This window comes from Ursus maritimus, unplaced genomic scaffold (assembly GCF_017311325.1).
Source record: "Ursus maritimus isolate PB19 unplaced genomic scaffold, ASM1731132v1 scaffold_32, whole genome shotgun sequence".
NCBI lineage: Eukaryota > Metazoa > Chordata > Mammalia > Carnivora > Ursidae > Ursus > Ursus maritimus.
Window position 1 is genome coordinate 9,082,682 of NW_024425786.1, and position 15,565 is coordinate 9,098,246.

Genomic DNA, 15,565 nt, shown 5'->3' on the forward strand with positions numbered 1-15,565 from the left:
GCACTGTTTAGAAAAATCGTATAGTTGACACACAGCGTTAGGTTAGTTTCACGTGTACAACATAGTGATTCAGCTTCCCTGAGCGTTTTGCTGTGCTCACCACGAGTGCAGCCGCCATCCGTCACCACAGGACACTGTTACAATACCATGACTATATTCCTTGTGTTGTGCTCTCGATCATCGTGACTAATGCATTCCACACCTGGAAGCCTGTACCTCCCGCTCCCCTTCCCCCACCCCCCTCCCCGCTCCGAATCTACTGGTGTTTTACAAGTACTGGATTCTAGCACCACAGTTAGGGAGAGCTCGTAATGCTGCTAATGATGTCCGTAGAACATACCTTTAACATAATGCGGTATCTGCATGTATACGGGGAGAGACAAAGAGCCACCACGGTTGTACTTCAGGTGCAAGGAAAGGGGGAAGCATTCCAAAGAGCCTGGGGTGTAGGAAGGTGTTAGGCTTCAGTGAAAAAGTCTTATTATAATACATTCCTAATGTAATCTTGCTGCCGTGCTATGTCTTCAACAGCTTAAAAAGTAGTAATAAATAAAAACTGATATGGTGGGGGTGGGGGGCAAAAAAGAGGTGACAGACATGCAGACACTGATGCCGTGTGTCCATGGTGGCCGTCAGGCTGCTCTTTGGCTGCGGTCACCGTGGCTGAGAGAGCAGCCGGCGTCTCGATGTGCCAGCGAGAAAGCCAGGGGTCCCGCAGTGGTCTTGAATGGCCCAAATGTGCCACCCCCCTCATGGAGTCAGAGCACGGCCCCACAGAGTGCAGAGGGGTCAGAAGTATGGGCTGGGGGGCGTCTGCCTAATCGGGGAGTGGCCCTGCTGACTGCCTCCCCAGCCAACATTTAAAAATTGGGGGACGTCACATAGAAAATTTGGATTTCAGCCTCTTTTGAGAAGTTGAAAGCTTTGACTACGTGCCCGTGTGTTCACTGAGGAGCTTCTTGGGCAGCCTTTAGATAGGGCGTGTGTTGCCTGGTGACTCACTGAGTGTATCACTTACGTGGTCTGGGTGGACCAAGAATTTGTCATGACTGGTGTGGAACCTTGAGGACTGCATTGTGTTTTCACACTTGATCACCTTTTCATTTTGATCTCTTGACGATCATGTGAGATTGGGCAGATATGAATTCTATTGTCCAGAAGGAATTTTTACCTAGGGTAAAGTCATATGGCTGGAAAAGTGGTTCAGTATTTGAAAACAGGACTTCAAAGTCTAGAAATTTCCCTACGGAAACAATCTTTTTTTTTTTTCTTCTTCTTCTTCTTCTTCTTCTTTGTCTTTGCCTCGAGAATCCATCCTGGCCTATGTCTAACTCAGTTGAATAAATGGTATAATGAAGCTTGGGTCCCAGATTATCTTGCAAGCCAGCATCTTTTTTCCTGATGACTAGCTATGCCCTTAGTTTTTTACAAAATGAAATAATTCTGTATGGAATGTCATGATGGTACTGAATAAATGATGAATTGCACATTGCAGCTTTCTCTGTTATTAAAAAAAAAGGCAGCATCAAATGCACTTCCTCTTGATGGATCAGTTACATTATTTCTCTATATGAAGAGTATTATTTGTTCTGGTTGTTTCCAGGAAGCTATAGTGGTTAAATAAAAATGTGGCAGTCTCTGGAGAGAGAATCCTGCAGGCAGGCTAGGAGTTGACAGATGAAGGTCTAACGGGACCCTTCCCATCCCTCGGGGATTGTTACACATATATAGCCTTCTCAGACTTGAGATGAGAAACGAGAATGCTAATGCACCCAGATATAGTAGATAACGTTATTCCTCATGGAGTTCCTGTGGACAAGAGCATCTTCCTGGAACTGAAAAGTAAGAGGCAGGGCACAATGGCTCTAAATCCTTTTTGAGGAGTCTGTTAACAAAATCAGTGAAAGTTATTCTCCTTCATAAAGCTCAGGTATACTTATGATTTTGTTCTGTTGTCTTGAACTTAGATGATTTTGTGAAATGGAAGAGTTTAATATCCTATCTGTTTTCTCCCTTTTAGATTCGACTTCAAAAAATGTAAACTGCTCTATGAAAGCTTTTCCAACCAAACCAAGTCCATTAACTTGGTTTCCCATTCCATGATGGCTTTTGACACTCGCTATGCCGGGCAGAAGGCCAGTCCTGGCATGACAAACGTATTCAGCTGTATTTTTCAGCCTTCCAGGAACAGCAGCACGACCCAAGGATCCATTCAGATGGAACTGCATTTCAGGTAGTGGATCCAGACCCCGACTCTCCATTTCTTTATCAAGAAACTTCCTTTTGTGGCCAGTGGGCCAGGGCTCTGTCAGCTTTAGAACATCCCAGGACTGAGGAGTCACTGAAAGATAACTAGAGAATGGCTCACCGGTGCAGCTCACATAATTGAGTGTTCCTGTCACCTTGCAGTTGCATTTATTGGCCAAAAGATGTCTCTGTTGCTTTAAAAAAAAGTTTAGGATGAGCCCAGAGTCTTAAAATCAACGTCTCATCTCTGTTCTAATATGTAAAGCAAATTGAGGAAGGAAGAAGTGATTCTTGTTTAAGAGGAAAGAGGACGTTTGGTCTATAGAAATTATAGGAAGGAAGGTGGTTTTGACTTGCATTATTGATTTATCTATGCATGTCTTGCTAACCCACTTCTCCATTTAAAAGAGCTTTAGCCTCTTTGGACTAGATTATGTTTTTCTTCCTGGTATTATGCTAGGAAGTGGTGTGAGTATAATGAGTGTATGTTTTGAAATCGTACAGATCTGGCCTCAAAACCTTGATCAACCACTTTCTAGCTGTGTGTCCTAGGACAAGTTCAACCACTTTGACCTGCAATTTTCTCCTCTGTAAGATAGAAGAGAATGACTGTACCCACCTCACAGGGTGGAGGCAGTAATTAAATAAGTAATTCTGGCCTGTTGCTTGGCACAGATGGTAGCTCTTATGATTATTACTGATGTAGCTGGTGTTGTTTTATGATATACTACCGTAAGATTTTATAGGTAAGTGAGGATAGACCTGAAAACTGAAAAAATAGGTTTGATCCAAAATCCTCCAATGCAAATCCAAAAGGAGACCTTTGGAAGCAATGTCAGTTCTATTCCATTAGTGCTTAATGTTATCAGATATGCTGTAAATAAAAACTAGTAAGTAAAAAGACTGGGAAAAACCTCATGGAGAAAAAAAGATCAAAATTTTTCTTGTGTTCATATGCTTGATTGTACTTGATATATTTCAGTGTGCTGCACAGTGAGTTCTCAGGGTTGAGATTTCCTTTAGGGAGAGGTCATGGTCACTCTCCATATGCCTTTAGGAAGTCTAGCAAAATGGACAAACCTTTGCCTGAACTTTTTGGATGTTCAGAATTGAGAATGCGCATTGCCTCTTACTGAGTCCTTCCACGAGCCGTCCACTTTCCCTACTGTCATACTTAAATCCTCCTGGCAAATTTGCCAATCAGGTGGCTTCTGCCCCATTTTACAGATGCAGCAATAGAAGCTAGGAGGGCATTGAGTACCTCTCCAAGGTCACACGGTGGGTGAGTGAAGTGGCCAGGACTCACACTGGGGCCTCTGATCTCAGCGCCCATGTCCCTTGGAACAGTCCTCAGGTGTGGCCCCTTGTGTCTAGTCATCTGGCTGACTGTGGTCAGAAGCTAAGCTGGCTGTGATTTGTGGTTCTTTCATTTGAAGATGTTTATCTGAGCAGGAGGCTTCCCTGTATTTGGTCCTTCTGCAGAAACCATTTCCTTTTGGGTTTGCTGTATTATTGATCGAGCTTCTTAATCTAACAGCTAGATGTTGTCTCACCGATCATATTTTTAATACACAAGGAGCCTTGAGATATTATTCTGTTTATATACCGGAGGTGTATAATTTCTTGGAGCCAAATAGTAAAGTCTTACCTTGGCTCTTGTGAACAGAAATACCATTGTGAGTGAGAGGGGTTAACATGTTCTCTTGATTGGAACTTTTGAACGCTTTCTGTGTCTCAAGAAGAATTGCTCTTCTGTTGGGATTATGTGTGTCAAATATAAATCACTTCACAGTGTTTAAAGGCTTGAAATATTTTCCAGAAAAGGGTATCAGACATACTTTGACTTTTCAGTTAGTGAATAACTCTGACGATCTGTGTTCAAAATGGGGTGGAAAAATTTTACTGAGGGCAACATTTTTTCTCTAATACAAAAGAGTAAAGTGTTTCTGTGAAAAATGCTGTGACTGTATGAGGGAGACATGCATCACTGTGCCCTTTCTCCAGAGGCAGTGAGCCAGGTTTAGGAGAAACAAGAGACCAGAGAAGCCAGATTTAAAAACATCTCAGAATCCGCTTTTGCTGGATAGGAGCCCCTTTTAGGGGAGGTAACCAGGTACGGGTAGTAGCTGGAGCCCCAAAGTCACTTTTGAGCTCACAGAACAAAGTCAACCCAGAAAACCATTAAAGGTATCCTGAGCCCACTTTCCTCTGTCCCACCCGTCTCTGCCCACTCATATTCTGGTAGAGCCTCACCAGTTTGAGACTAGGCTTGGGGTCCTCCGTGGCTTTTCACCTCAAATAGAGAATTCGGGGTCATGGAGCCTACAAAACCACTATTGTTTCTCGCCCTCCCCCAACTCCGCTTCTGGGGTGCTTGGGGTTATGCCCACACATAAATGTCATCTTGTTTGTCCTCCTTCTCAGGCTAAAGATCTGGGCTCTCTGGTCAGATCCAGCTGGAGAATTAGTACTAGTGTGTACATTCGGTGTTTGTGAAGAAGTGATCCCAAACATCAAAGAAAGGGCGCCTCACTGATCTTGAAGTAGCCTGTAGGGAAGGCAGCTGACATTTACTGAACACACACACCTGTTACGTGCCTGGTGCTTTGTCTTTTACAGTGTTCATATTTCTCATTTTATAAGTGAGGAAACAGGCTCAGAGAAGGTAGGCGACTTATCCAAGATAACACAACTTGTAAGTGACTGGATTTTAGCCTGTGCTCTTTCTACTGCACCGAGATTTCTCAGCTTCGGCACGATTGACGTGTTAGGTTAGATTCTTCTTGTTGTGGGGCTGTCCTGTCTGTTGCGGGGTGTTTAGTAGGATCCCTGGCCTCTGCTCACTGGATGCCCATAGCAAACCACACCCCCGTCCCGTGTTGTGACAGTCACAGATGTCTCCAGACATTGCCAGAAGCCTTCTGGGGGACAGAATCACTCCTGGTTGAGAACTGCTGGATGGCACTATACTGCTTTCTTACAGCCTAAAAATATGATTAGCTTTTGAAAACATACACTGAATATCTTATTAAACTATTATTCATAGTTTATTGATACCCAGAGCGGTCAATTTAAAAAATACTGGAAAAACACCTGCCCAAGCTGAGTAATACACTTGCAACTTCATAAAATACATTTCTCCTTTCCTGTTCTATTTTTTTGTTAAATCTTTTTCCTTGCAGATCTACGAAGGATTCGTCCTGTTTTACGGTCGTTCTCAACAATCTGCGTGTGTTCCTCATATTTGACTGGCTGCTGTTAGTCCATGATTTTCTTCACACTCCCAGCGATATTAAGAAACAGACTAATGTTACTCCTTCTCGCCACCGCAACTCCAGCAGCGAATCTGCTGTAGTCCCCAAAACTGTGAAAAGTGGAGTAGTTACCAAGCGGTCTTCCCTTCCTGTGTCCACTGAAAGGCACCTGGAGGTCAAGGTCAATGTAACAGGTGAGCACATGTAGGTGTGAGTCACCGATTCTCAGTCTGCATGTCAGGCTCAATCTGTGTCTTCTCAGATGTCTTCACAGTGCTCACCTTCTCGGATGTAAGTGTGAGCACTTACACATTTGCATACAGATCAGCAAGTGTTGAAATTCTTGACCTCCATTTTCTGGTGTGAACTGCTGGCTCACACTCAAGGCTGCAGGGTTCTGGGCCGTCTGCTCCGCCTGCCCATGGCACATGCCCAGCTTGAGCACTGCCTGGCCAGTGGTCTTTTTCCCCGAGTATTAAATCTGGCTTCAATTTTCCGTTTGATCTTCAGTGCTCCAACAGATGTGCCTGACTGAGTTTAGGCAAATCTGACGTGTGAAAATCTCAGTTTAAAGATAAATTAAGTGAGGGGATTGTTATTTTCTTTACAAAAAGAGTATGTTCCTTTACAAACAGATTTACTGTGGTTTTTGTTAACTAGCGAACTCTCCTAGTAGATCTGTATGTATTTGTGTATCTTTTCTTGTGTTTGTGATGTAGCCCAACTACTGCTCAGTGGTTTGGAAGGAGCTGGCCAGCGCAGTGCACTTTAAATGGGTTTCGTTTCAAAAGTTCAGTCTAAACATGGGTTTTGATGAAAACGAAAAGTAAATTTGCCATGTACAAACGAGTAGAAAACTGTGCATTTAGTAATTTCAAAAAAATCTACGTTTAAATTAGTATATGTTCTTTGTAAACAACTGGAATAGCTATGTAGATGATGTTGTGCCTTTCCCTGCCCAACCAGCATTAGGACGTGTATCTATTTCCGGGATTTTTAAACAGGTCATTGCTTGGAGAAGGGTTGATTTCCTGGGCTTCTGAATATCTCATAGTCCTCCCAGGAGACTTAGCTTAAAAATACATACTAAAGATTTTTTTTTTTAATTTATTCATTTGAGAGAGAGAGCAAGCCAGAGCACAAGCGGAGGCGGGGGGCCGCAGGAGGGGGAGAAGCAGTCTCCCTGCTGAGCAGGGAGCCCGACATGGGACTCTATCCCAGAACCCCGGGATCATGACCTGAGCAGAAGGCAGACACTTAACCAACTGAGCCACCCAGGCGCTCCTTAAAAATACATTCTAAAGAGAGAAGAGACACTGCTTCCCAGTCTTTTCTGCCTGTGCAGTGCTCTTTTGGCTCAGCTGTGCCTGGCCAGATACAGAGAATTTGTTCAGGGTGGCGGTGAAGCAGAGTGTCGACAAACATCCTGGAGAACAGGTCTTGTTGGCTCATGTCCCCCCTGCCCGGCGTAAATGAGTTGCCTAGTTTGCAACAGCCTGGTGCTTTCCAGTTTCCCAGCTTTGGCTTGATTGACAATGCTGTCCTTTCCAGGCACGGAGTTTGTGGTCGTTGAAGATGTGTCCTGCTTCGATACCAATGCCATTATTCTCAAAGGCACCACAGTGCTCACCTATAAGCCCCGATTTGTCGATCGCCCCTTTTCAGGAAGTTTGTTTGGCATTGAGGTAAGAAGTCTCTGGGTCGATTAAAATACTTAATGTTTGGCTTTAGAGAAAAGCATATGGAAGAGAATTTACCTCCTCAGCTTTCATTAGGGGAAATAATTAATGGAGTTGGAGAACTCTAGCCCCCCTCTCTTTGTTTTGTCCTCAGATCTTCCAGGTTATCCTTATATGTGAAGTCAGTCCTCCAGCGTCAGGTTGTAAATATGCCGAGGGACTGGGCCTCTTGCTCTTACATCGTCCCTTCCTCGAGAAGTTCAGTGAAACTCTTCCAGTTCCCAGTACTATGTCTGCGGGTCTAGTCCTGGGCAAATTAGTCAAGGTGGGGAAGCAGTCCTCATTTCCCCGAGTCCCCTTCCCGGCGTTGAGTTGTCTCTGTGAAGACCTAGGGCTTTGTGGTCTTGGAAACTTGTTTTTAAAAGGTGTGAAGGATTTTATGTATTATGCTTTTAGGAATATCTAATCTGTAAAGGATCTCTCTGGAGACGCATGCGTAACCTAATGGAGGGAGTCTCTGATAGTGCTGCTGTCGGCTCTAATTTAATCTCACGAAGGAGATTCTTTGCAATGGAGTGGCCTTTGTAGCCTGAAAATTACATTATGCAATATTAAGTATAAACTTCTCTGTTTCTTTTAAAGTCAGGGTTGTGGAGAGGGAAGGAGAAATGAGGCAGATTATTATTTCTTTTTTTTTTTTTTTTAAGATTTTATTTATTTATTCGACAGAGATAGAGACAGCCAGCGAGAGAGGGAACACAAGCAGGGGGAGCGGGAGAGGAAGAAGCAGGCTCATAGCTGAAGAGCCTGATGTGGAGCTCGATCCCATAACGCCGGGATCACGCCCTGAGCCGAAGGCAGGCGCTTAACCGCTGTGCCACCCAGGCGCCCCCAGATTATTATTTCTATCAAGTGTTCTTAATCCACTGATCTCCGCTAACGTTCCTCTTGTTATAATATTAGAATATTTGGTCCAGGTTACTCATCATTTCCTTTCCCTTCATGATTGAACTTTTCATGCCCTATTCTTTCCAGTGGTATTTCAGAGGTCGAATGAACAAAACTTATTTTCACTGTCAGCAGCATATGGCACTTTTTTTTTTCTCTCTCATCAGATATAGCTGAATAAAACCTGTAGAGATTTCACTTCTTGATTGTTTGTTTCTCTCATGTAAAGAAACCTCAGTTTGAGAGGAAGGATTTACATGCTGGTGTGATGTGAGTTGATCATGAAATTGTAGTTCTTCTGCTTTCCAAGCCTCTCCAGTACCAGCTTTGAGTGGAAAATATTGGTGATTCATTAATGAACTGTCAGATACAATTGAGTTTGGTGTAGCAAAAGGCCCTAAAGAAAAAAGGAAAATGAAACTTTTTTTTGCTCTAAAGTCTTAGAAAAACTATATGGCAAAATATTTGAGATTCCTGGAAATTCCTTTTAGTCTTGTTCCTCAGGCAGCACAATTGGATCTGAATTTTAAGACCCCTCCCCCCCACTGCCTTGGTACATCACTGGGGGAGAATTTATAAAGGAAGCCAAATGAGTTGATTTTGAGTATAGTAAAGGAGCTTGGCTTCACATGTTTTCCAAGAGTACTAGAGAATATCCCCCACCCCTCAAAAAAGGGGAAGGAGCAAGGGAGACCAACATGAATGCTTTCTTCTGTACAATTCTTTTTTTTCCCTTCGTTTTTTTCAAATTTTTATTTAAATTCTAGTTAGTTAACATTTAGTGTAATATTGGTTTCAGGAGCAGAATTCAGTGGTTCGTCACTTACCTACAACACCCAGTGCTCATCACAAGTGCCCTCCTTAATTCCCATCACCGCTAGCCCCTCCCCGCCCACCTCCTTCCATCAACCCTCAGTTTGTTCTCTATTGTTAAGAGTCTCTTATGGTTTGTTTCCCTCTCTCCCTCTTTTTATCCCCCTCCCATATGTTCCTCTGTTTTGTTTTTAAAATTCCTCATACCAGTGAGATCATATGGTATTTGTCTTTCTCTGACTGACTTATTTCACTTAGCATGGTACACTCTAGCTCCATCATTGCGAATCACAACATTTCATTCTTTCTGATGGCTGAGTAATATTCCATTGTGAAATACATACCACATATTCTTTATCCGTTCACCTGTCGATGGACGCTTGGGCTGTTTCCATAGTTTGGCTTTTTTTTTTTTTTTTAAGATTTATTTATTTTAGAGAGGGAGAGAGAGAGAGCAGGGGGAGGGGCAGAGGGACAGGGAGAGAATCCTCAAGCAGACTCCATGCTGAGCATGGAGCCCAGCTCGGAGCTTGATCCCAGCACCCAGAGACCATGACCTGAGCCAAAATCAAGAGTTGGCTGCCCAACCGACCGAGCCACCCAGGCACCCCTGGCTATTGTCCATAATGCTGCTATGAACATGTACCCCTTCAAAGCTATGTTTTTATATCCTTTGGGCAAATACTTAGTAGTACAATTGCTGGGTCATAGGGTATTTTTATTTTTAACTTTTCAAGGAACCTCCATACTGCTCTCCACAGTGGCTATACGGTTTGCTTTCCCTCCAATAGTGCAGCAGTGTTCCCCTTTCTCTGCATCCTTGCCAACACCTGTTGTTTGTTGTGGTGTTAATTTTAGCTATTCTGACAGGTGTGAGGTGGTATCTCATCGTGGTTTTTGGTTTGTGTTTCCCCCATGATGAGTGATGTTGAGCGTCTTTTCATGTGTCTGTCAGCCATCTGGATGTCTTCTTTGGAAAAACGTCTATTCATATCTTCTGCCCATTTCTTAAATGGATTATTTGTTTTTTTGGGTGTTGCACTTGATAAGTTCTTTATAGATTTTGGTCTTCTGTTCTTGAAGTACAAAGATAATTTGGTCCTAGAATGGGAGTCTTCTTTCCCTTCTCTCTTCCCATAAATATGTTTATCAAACTTTTTTACACAACATTTCAAACATATACAAGTAAACAGGTTAATATAATGAGCCCCTACATACCTATCACCCAGCTTCAATAATTAATGTATTTTCAATTATGAAAGTAACAGTTATATTACATCACATTGGGGGAGGGGAGGAAAAAATTACCCATCCCTTTGTCCAGAATCTTTGTTGACATTTTGATGTGTTTCTTTCCTTAAAGTCCTGTGTAGTAGTATTTTGATTGGGCTGCTTGTTCACATAATCCATGTTGTAACTATCTTCCTACATTCCGTGTGGTCTTTTACATTGTCACTTTTAAATGACTGCTAAAGATTCCATATGATATAAACTGGGTTGCTCTGAATTTTTTTATTAACTATTAAATAATGGTTCAATGATTTTTTTCCCTGTATTTTGTATTATTTCCATAGGCTAGTTCCCATATTTGATTATTGAATCAAAGGGTATGAGATTTTTAGGCCTTTTGCGAGGTGTCAGCGAACTGCCTTTTATAAGGGAGGGGAACTACTGCCCACGCTCTTGGCTGTGGGCAAGAATACTGGCCTCCCTTTTGACAATATTTATTTCACCAGTTGTTGTGGGTCTTTTGATAACACGGGGCTGATTGCTACCGAAATAGTGGGTTTTTTCCGCCGATGTTTAGACTCTTCTAAATCAGACATTAATTCTTCATTTTCTAGGTGTTTTCGTGCCGACTAGGGAATGAGCACGATACGGCTCTTTCAATTGTTGATCCAGTTCAAATTCAAGTGGAGCTGGTGGGGAATTCTTCTTATCAGAATAGTTCAGGATTGATGGATGCATTCAATAGTGAAGATTTCCCACCGATCTTAGAGGTAATGATGAAAAATCTGTGGACACCTCGATACACTCTCAAACGCTGCCCTGTGCCTGAATGCGAGGTATTTGCTGATCTCGACAACATTTTCGTCACTTCGGCGAATACAAAAGAAATGTGACATTGTCTCTGTCCCAGAAAATCTTTCAGTCTTGTTGAGAATCAAAGACCTGTTAATTGTCTGGTATCATCTTGAAGTTCTGTGAAAGCTGACAGAAACAGAACGCAGCAGAGGGGGGAGTCTGGATTGTGGGTGGAGCCGAAGGTAGGGCAAGTCTGAGGGGGCGCAGGGGACAGGATGTCAACAGGCAGAGGAGGAGAGCAGTCCACGTTAGGAAGTAGCTAAGTCAGGGGCGAAGGGGCCCAGCCCACATGAAACAGAGGGAGGTCTCCCCAGAACAAGGACGTGCGTACGGGAGTACAGAGGATGCAAGGTGAAGCCGGGGAAAGTGAAGCTGGGCAAGGAAGGCATAAGGATTTGGCGTTTAATTCCTTTGGCCAAGGAGGAACAATTAATCCATTGGAACCATGGGAGATTGAAAGGGAGAGAAAAGCCATGTTGGTTTTTTATCTTTAAAGACAAAATAAGTAATAAAGCAAGCACCACCCCCAGACATTCTAACGGTTCCCTCAGTTTTGAGTGGTCTTGTGCTGGTGTCTGCATTGCTTGCCCCGGCGGCTGTATTGCCAGTGTTGGAGGGAGGCCGGACGTGGGGAAACACTAGTGTGGCGCTGGACTCGTTTAAGGTTGTGTTTGGAGAAAGAAGAGGTAATTTTTGTTGAGTGGGCAGTTGGTTTCAGAGATTTAAAAACATTAAATCGATGAAAGCAAAATGGGTTCACAGAATGCTAATAGGTGATCCTGTCCCCCATCCCTCCCCCAGCCTTTTTCTGATTCTCTGCTTTGATGATTAATCTACTTGTAAGAAAATCATCCAACTGAAATATTCATTGCTTTAGTAAATTTCCTAGCTTTTTATTTTTTATTTGGTGCAGTTTTGTGAACATTCGACCTCATAGCAGAGACGTCTTACCTCATGGCCCTTGGTGGTTAATTCTAAGATCTTCCCAGTCTTCAAAATGAAAAATTAATGTAGTGTCTGCAGGACTTCTAGAACTTGAGCTGGGGACTATACATACATGTAAAAGATGTGGGCGTAAAAGCAAATGCAACTTGAAAAAACTGCTGCCTGTTCGATTTTGTTAGATTCAGTTACAAGCCCTGGATATCAGACTCTCCTACAACGATGTTCAGCTGTTTCTTGCCATTGCGAAATCCATCCCAGAGCAAGCTAATGCCGCAGCACCGGACCCAGGGGCCTTGGAGACCAGCTCCGTTAGTGGCTACCTTCCCGGCGCGTCTCGGCCGGGAGAGGAGAGCAGAGAAGGGACGAGACATACCCTAGATCCTGTCTTGGGTAGGTGTTGAACTGTGAACCCCACTCAGTCTGCCTAATAGCTCCCCTTCTGGTTATCTGTCAAGATTGTCTTTTACACAATTAAATTGTTCAAAGTATAATTGTATGTCATTAAGTGTAATTATAAGTATGATGCTGTAATTTTTAAAAATTTAAGAACAAACACAGCACCCCAAACCAACTGCTCTAGCCTACACTAGTTTTCCTTTTACCATTTCTTCCAGAGTTATGTGGATAACGCTACTGTTTAGTTTTAAACATTGAGTTTTCCTCTATTGTTATGTGGATAATACTAAATTTCAGTTTTAAGCTTTTATAAACACAGTCAATATAGGGAAAAGACCCTTAAAAATTTCAGGGTGCACTTTGATAAGTCTCCAGTTCGGAGCCCATTTTTGTGTAGAGAAACGGAATGTTTTAGCCACCAGCTTCTGAATTTCTTTTTTTTTTTCTTTAATTAGTCAGTGGACTCATTTCTGTAAAATTGTTTATAAAAAGTACGTACTTTTTCTTCTAGAGTTACAGCTGGCTAGACTGCAGGAGCTGGGATTCAGCATGGCTGATTGTCGCAAAGCCCTTTTGGTGTGCCAAGGTAATTTGCACAAGGGTTTCCATGACCTGTTGTTCACCTTGATCATACGCTTGCTTCCCATTTCCCCCGCTGCTCCCACAAGGTGACTTAAGAGAGCTGGACTGTGTTTTGAAGCCTTTCCGTAGTTTTCTGTGGGCTGAGCAGGATCTTGGACTGGGCATAATGACGAGCAGCGGTATTTCATAGTGGATAAGAACATGGGCTCTGGAGCTGATGCTGTGTTCACTGTGCTTTTTGATTACTTATTAGTGACTTGGGCAAGTCACTCAGCCTCTCTGTACCAGTGCTTCCTTATCTGGAAAAAGAGGATAAGAGGACTTCCCTTGGAGGTTTGATATAAATAAGCACTGCCTACAAAGCACTTTGGGAAAGTGCCTGGCACACAGCAGGTGCTCTAATGCTGTTAGCCAATGTTGCCGGTGGTCGTGGTAATGGTGGTGATGCTGGAAGTCATGACCACTGAGCTCCCATGTGCCTCATCCTGTGTTTTCTTGTTGAATCTTCATAGCCCTTCGAGGTGGGTGTTATTATCCCTGCTTCGGGTAAGGAAACTGGCTTAGATAGGTTAAGTTAACTGGTCTGAGGTCACCTATTAGTGAGGGGCTAAGATCGACTGAAAGCCAAGTCTGCCTGTGTTCTTTCTACTTCCCACCTTCCTCTGTGTTGCCCTTTTTCTTAAAACAGGAAGATAAAGCAAAAGCTGTATTTTTTCTAGTCTGTACTTGTGTGTACATTTCTCTACCTCTTTACATACTATATATGTCCACATATATATATATACATATAATACCATGTATGTTGGCAGATTGTACTGCAAATACAATTGTATAGCCTCTTTTACAATATAGTTTTATTGAATTAGAGTTGCAATATTATTATAATATACTTAATATCAGCATCTTCCCATGTCATTAAAATTATTTATAAATACTGAATCTTTTTACATTGACCTAATGATGCATTTTAATTTAACTGTTCTTTGTTTTTCATTCTTTAAATAAATATTATACACAGTTCGTAATAAATATTTTTTGGTATGAACTTCTGTCTATATCTTTTAGTATTTCCTTGGTGGAGGGACCTAGTAGTATAAATACTGGATCAAAGATATAGATATATTTCAGACTTTTTACTCAACTTGACAAATATTTTTCTAAAACATTGTACCACACCGAACTCCAACCAGTTAGGTGTGAAAATGCTGGTCTTACCACACAGTTGTTCACATTAACTATTATTACCTTTTTCTTTCTGGAAAAAAAAAAATGAAGGCGTATCTAGTTATCTTGGATTGCTTAGTTTTGTTTTTACTTAGATGTCACTGTTTGTTAGTTTAATTAACTTAATACCCCTTAGTATTTACATTTTCTATTCTTTTTTCTCTTTAACACATTTCTTTTTAGTTTCTAAGAGCGTTTCCGATTTTTGTTAAATTTTATTTCTTTAGTAACTAAGGCGTCGTTCCATCGGTTACAAAAATGATAACAGCAACTAATGTCAGTAGAGCCTTTGATACGTGCCAGGCTCTGCTCGTAGGAGAATCTTACGTGTACTCGTCTGTTTCCTCCTTGTGGCAGCACTGTGAGTGCATGCTGTGGGGCACAGAGACACCAAGTAACTTGCCCAAGATCCAGCATCTTCGAGGTGCTGGAATCAGAAGCCAGGCCACCTTCTTCTAGAGCACGTGCTCTCAACCACTTACCCCTGTGCTGTGTACTGGCCTCTGGTAATTTATAGATATGGGGTTGCTCTGATTTCCTTTCCTTTATAGCTTTAGCAATGTAGTGTTCAGGGGGCTGTTATTTTAACAGTTGAATATTACACACATGCCCTTCTCATTGCTCTTTGTTCTCAAGGAATTCCTGATTGGTTGAGAAGACAAGTGTGTACAGAGTAAGACATTTGGGAACAGTCACAAAGCAGCACACGAGTACCTACAAAACTGCACAGTGAAGGGTACATACTTCCCTACCGAGTGACATCTAGGATTTGGACCCTGTCTTTTCCTGTCCTCTCTTCTCCTCCGACAGATGTGATAGTAGAGGAGGGATGGCTCCTGGAGGCATTTTGAGCCAGATCACGAAGGGCGATGAACTTGAGTGGAAGGTGTGCCAGGGGGCTTCGTTCTAAATTGCCTGGAAGTAGAATTCCTATCATTATGCTAGTTTTTTTCTTCTCGTTTAAGTCTAAGAGTAAGTACATTTGGGAGCAGGGTTCTCTTGGGCTGTCCAGTAGGTCCCTGCAAACATTGCCTCTGAGCTGCTCGAGTAGCTGCGCAAACTGGCTGAACCGATCGCCTTTAAATTTTCCCGCAGGCCAGCTGAAAAAGGCGGCGAGTTGGTTGTTTAAGAATGCCGAACCCCTGAAGTCTCTTTCCCTGCCCGAGCGCGGCCGCGAGAGCCAGGGGCCCGTGGCGGCGCGGCTGATCTCTGGCGTGGAGGTGAAAGCCGAGAGCGTGTGCATCTGCTTCATCGATGACTGCATGGACTGTGACGTCCCCCTGGCCGAGCTCACCTTTTCCCGTGAGTGTGCTCCTGACGTTCAGATTCGTCCTGAAGATTTGCAGTGATGGCCGAGTTACTTGGGGCCCGTCTTTTTTTTTTTTTTTTTTT

The 15,565-nt window shown here is 42.8% G+C and overlaps 1 protein-coding gene across 1 annotated transcript in view; it reads left to right on the plus strand.

Moving 5' to 3' along the window:
• The window catches only part of VPS13D (vacuolar protein sorting 13 homolog D), a 260,740-nt gene that overhangs the window by 68,986 nt on the left and 176,189 nt on the right, over positions 1 to 15,565 (plus strand). The window contains exons 30-36 of the mRNA XM_040645796.1: positions 2,021 to 2,233; positions 5,430 to 5,695; positions 7,053 to 7,186; positions 10,786 to 10,941; positions 12,151 to 12,361; positions 12,879 to 12,953; positions 15,269 to 15,475. Coding sequence (XP_040501730.1) covers positions 2,021 to 2,233; positions 5,430 to 5,695; positions 7,053 to 7,186; positions 10,786 to 10,941; positions 12,151 to 12,361; positions 12,879 to 12,953; positions 15,269 to 15,475 — 1,262 coding nt within the window. The remainder of the gene's footprint in view (positions 1 to 2,020; positions 2,234 to 5,429; positions 5,696 to 7,052; positions 7,187 to 10,785; positions 10,942 to 12,150; positions 12,362 to 12,878; positions 12,954 to 15,268; positions 15,476 to 15,565) is intronic.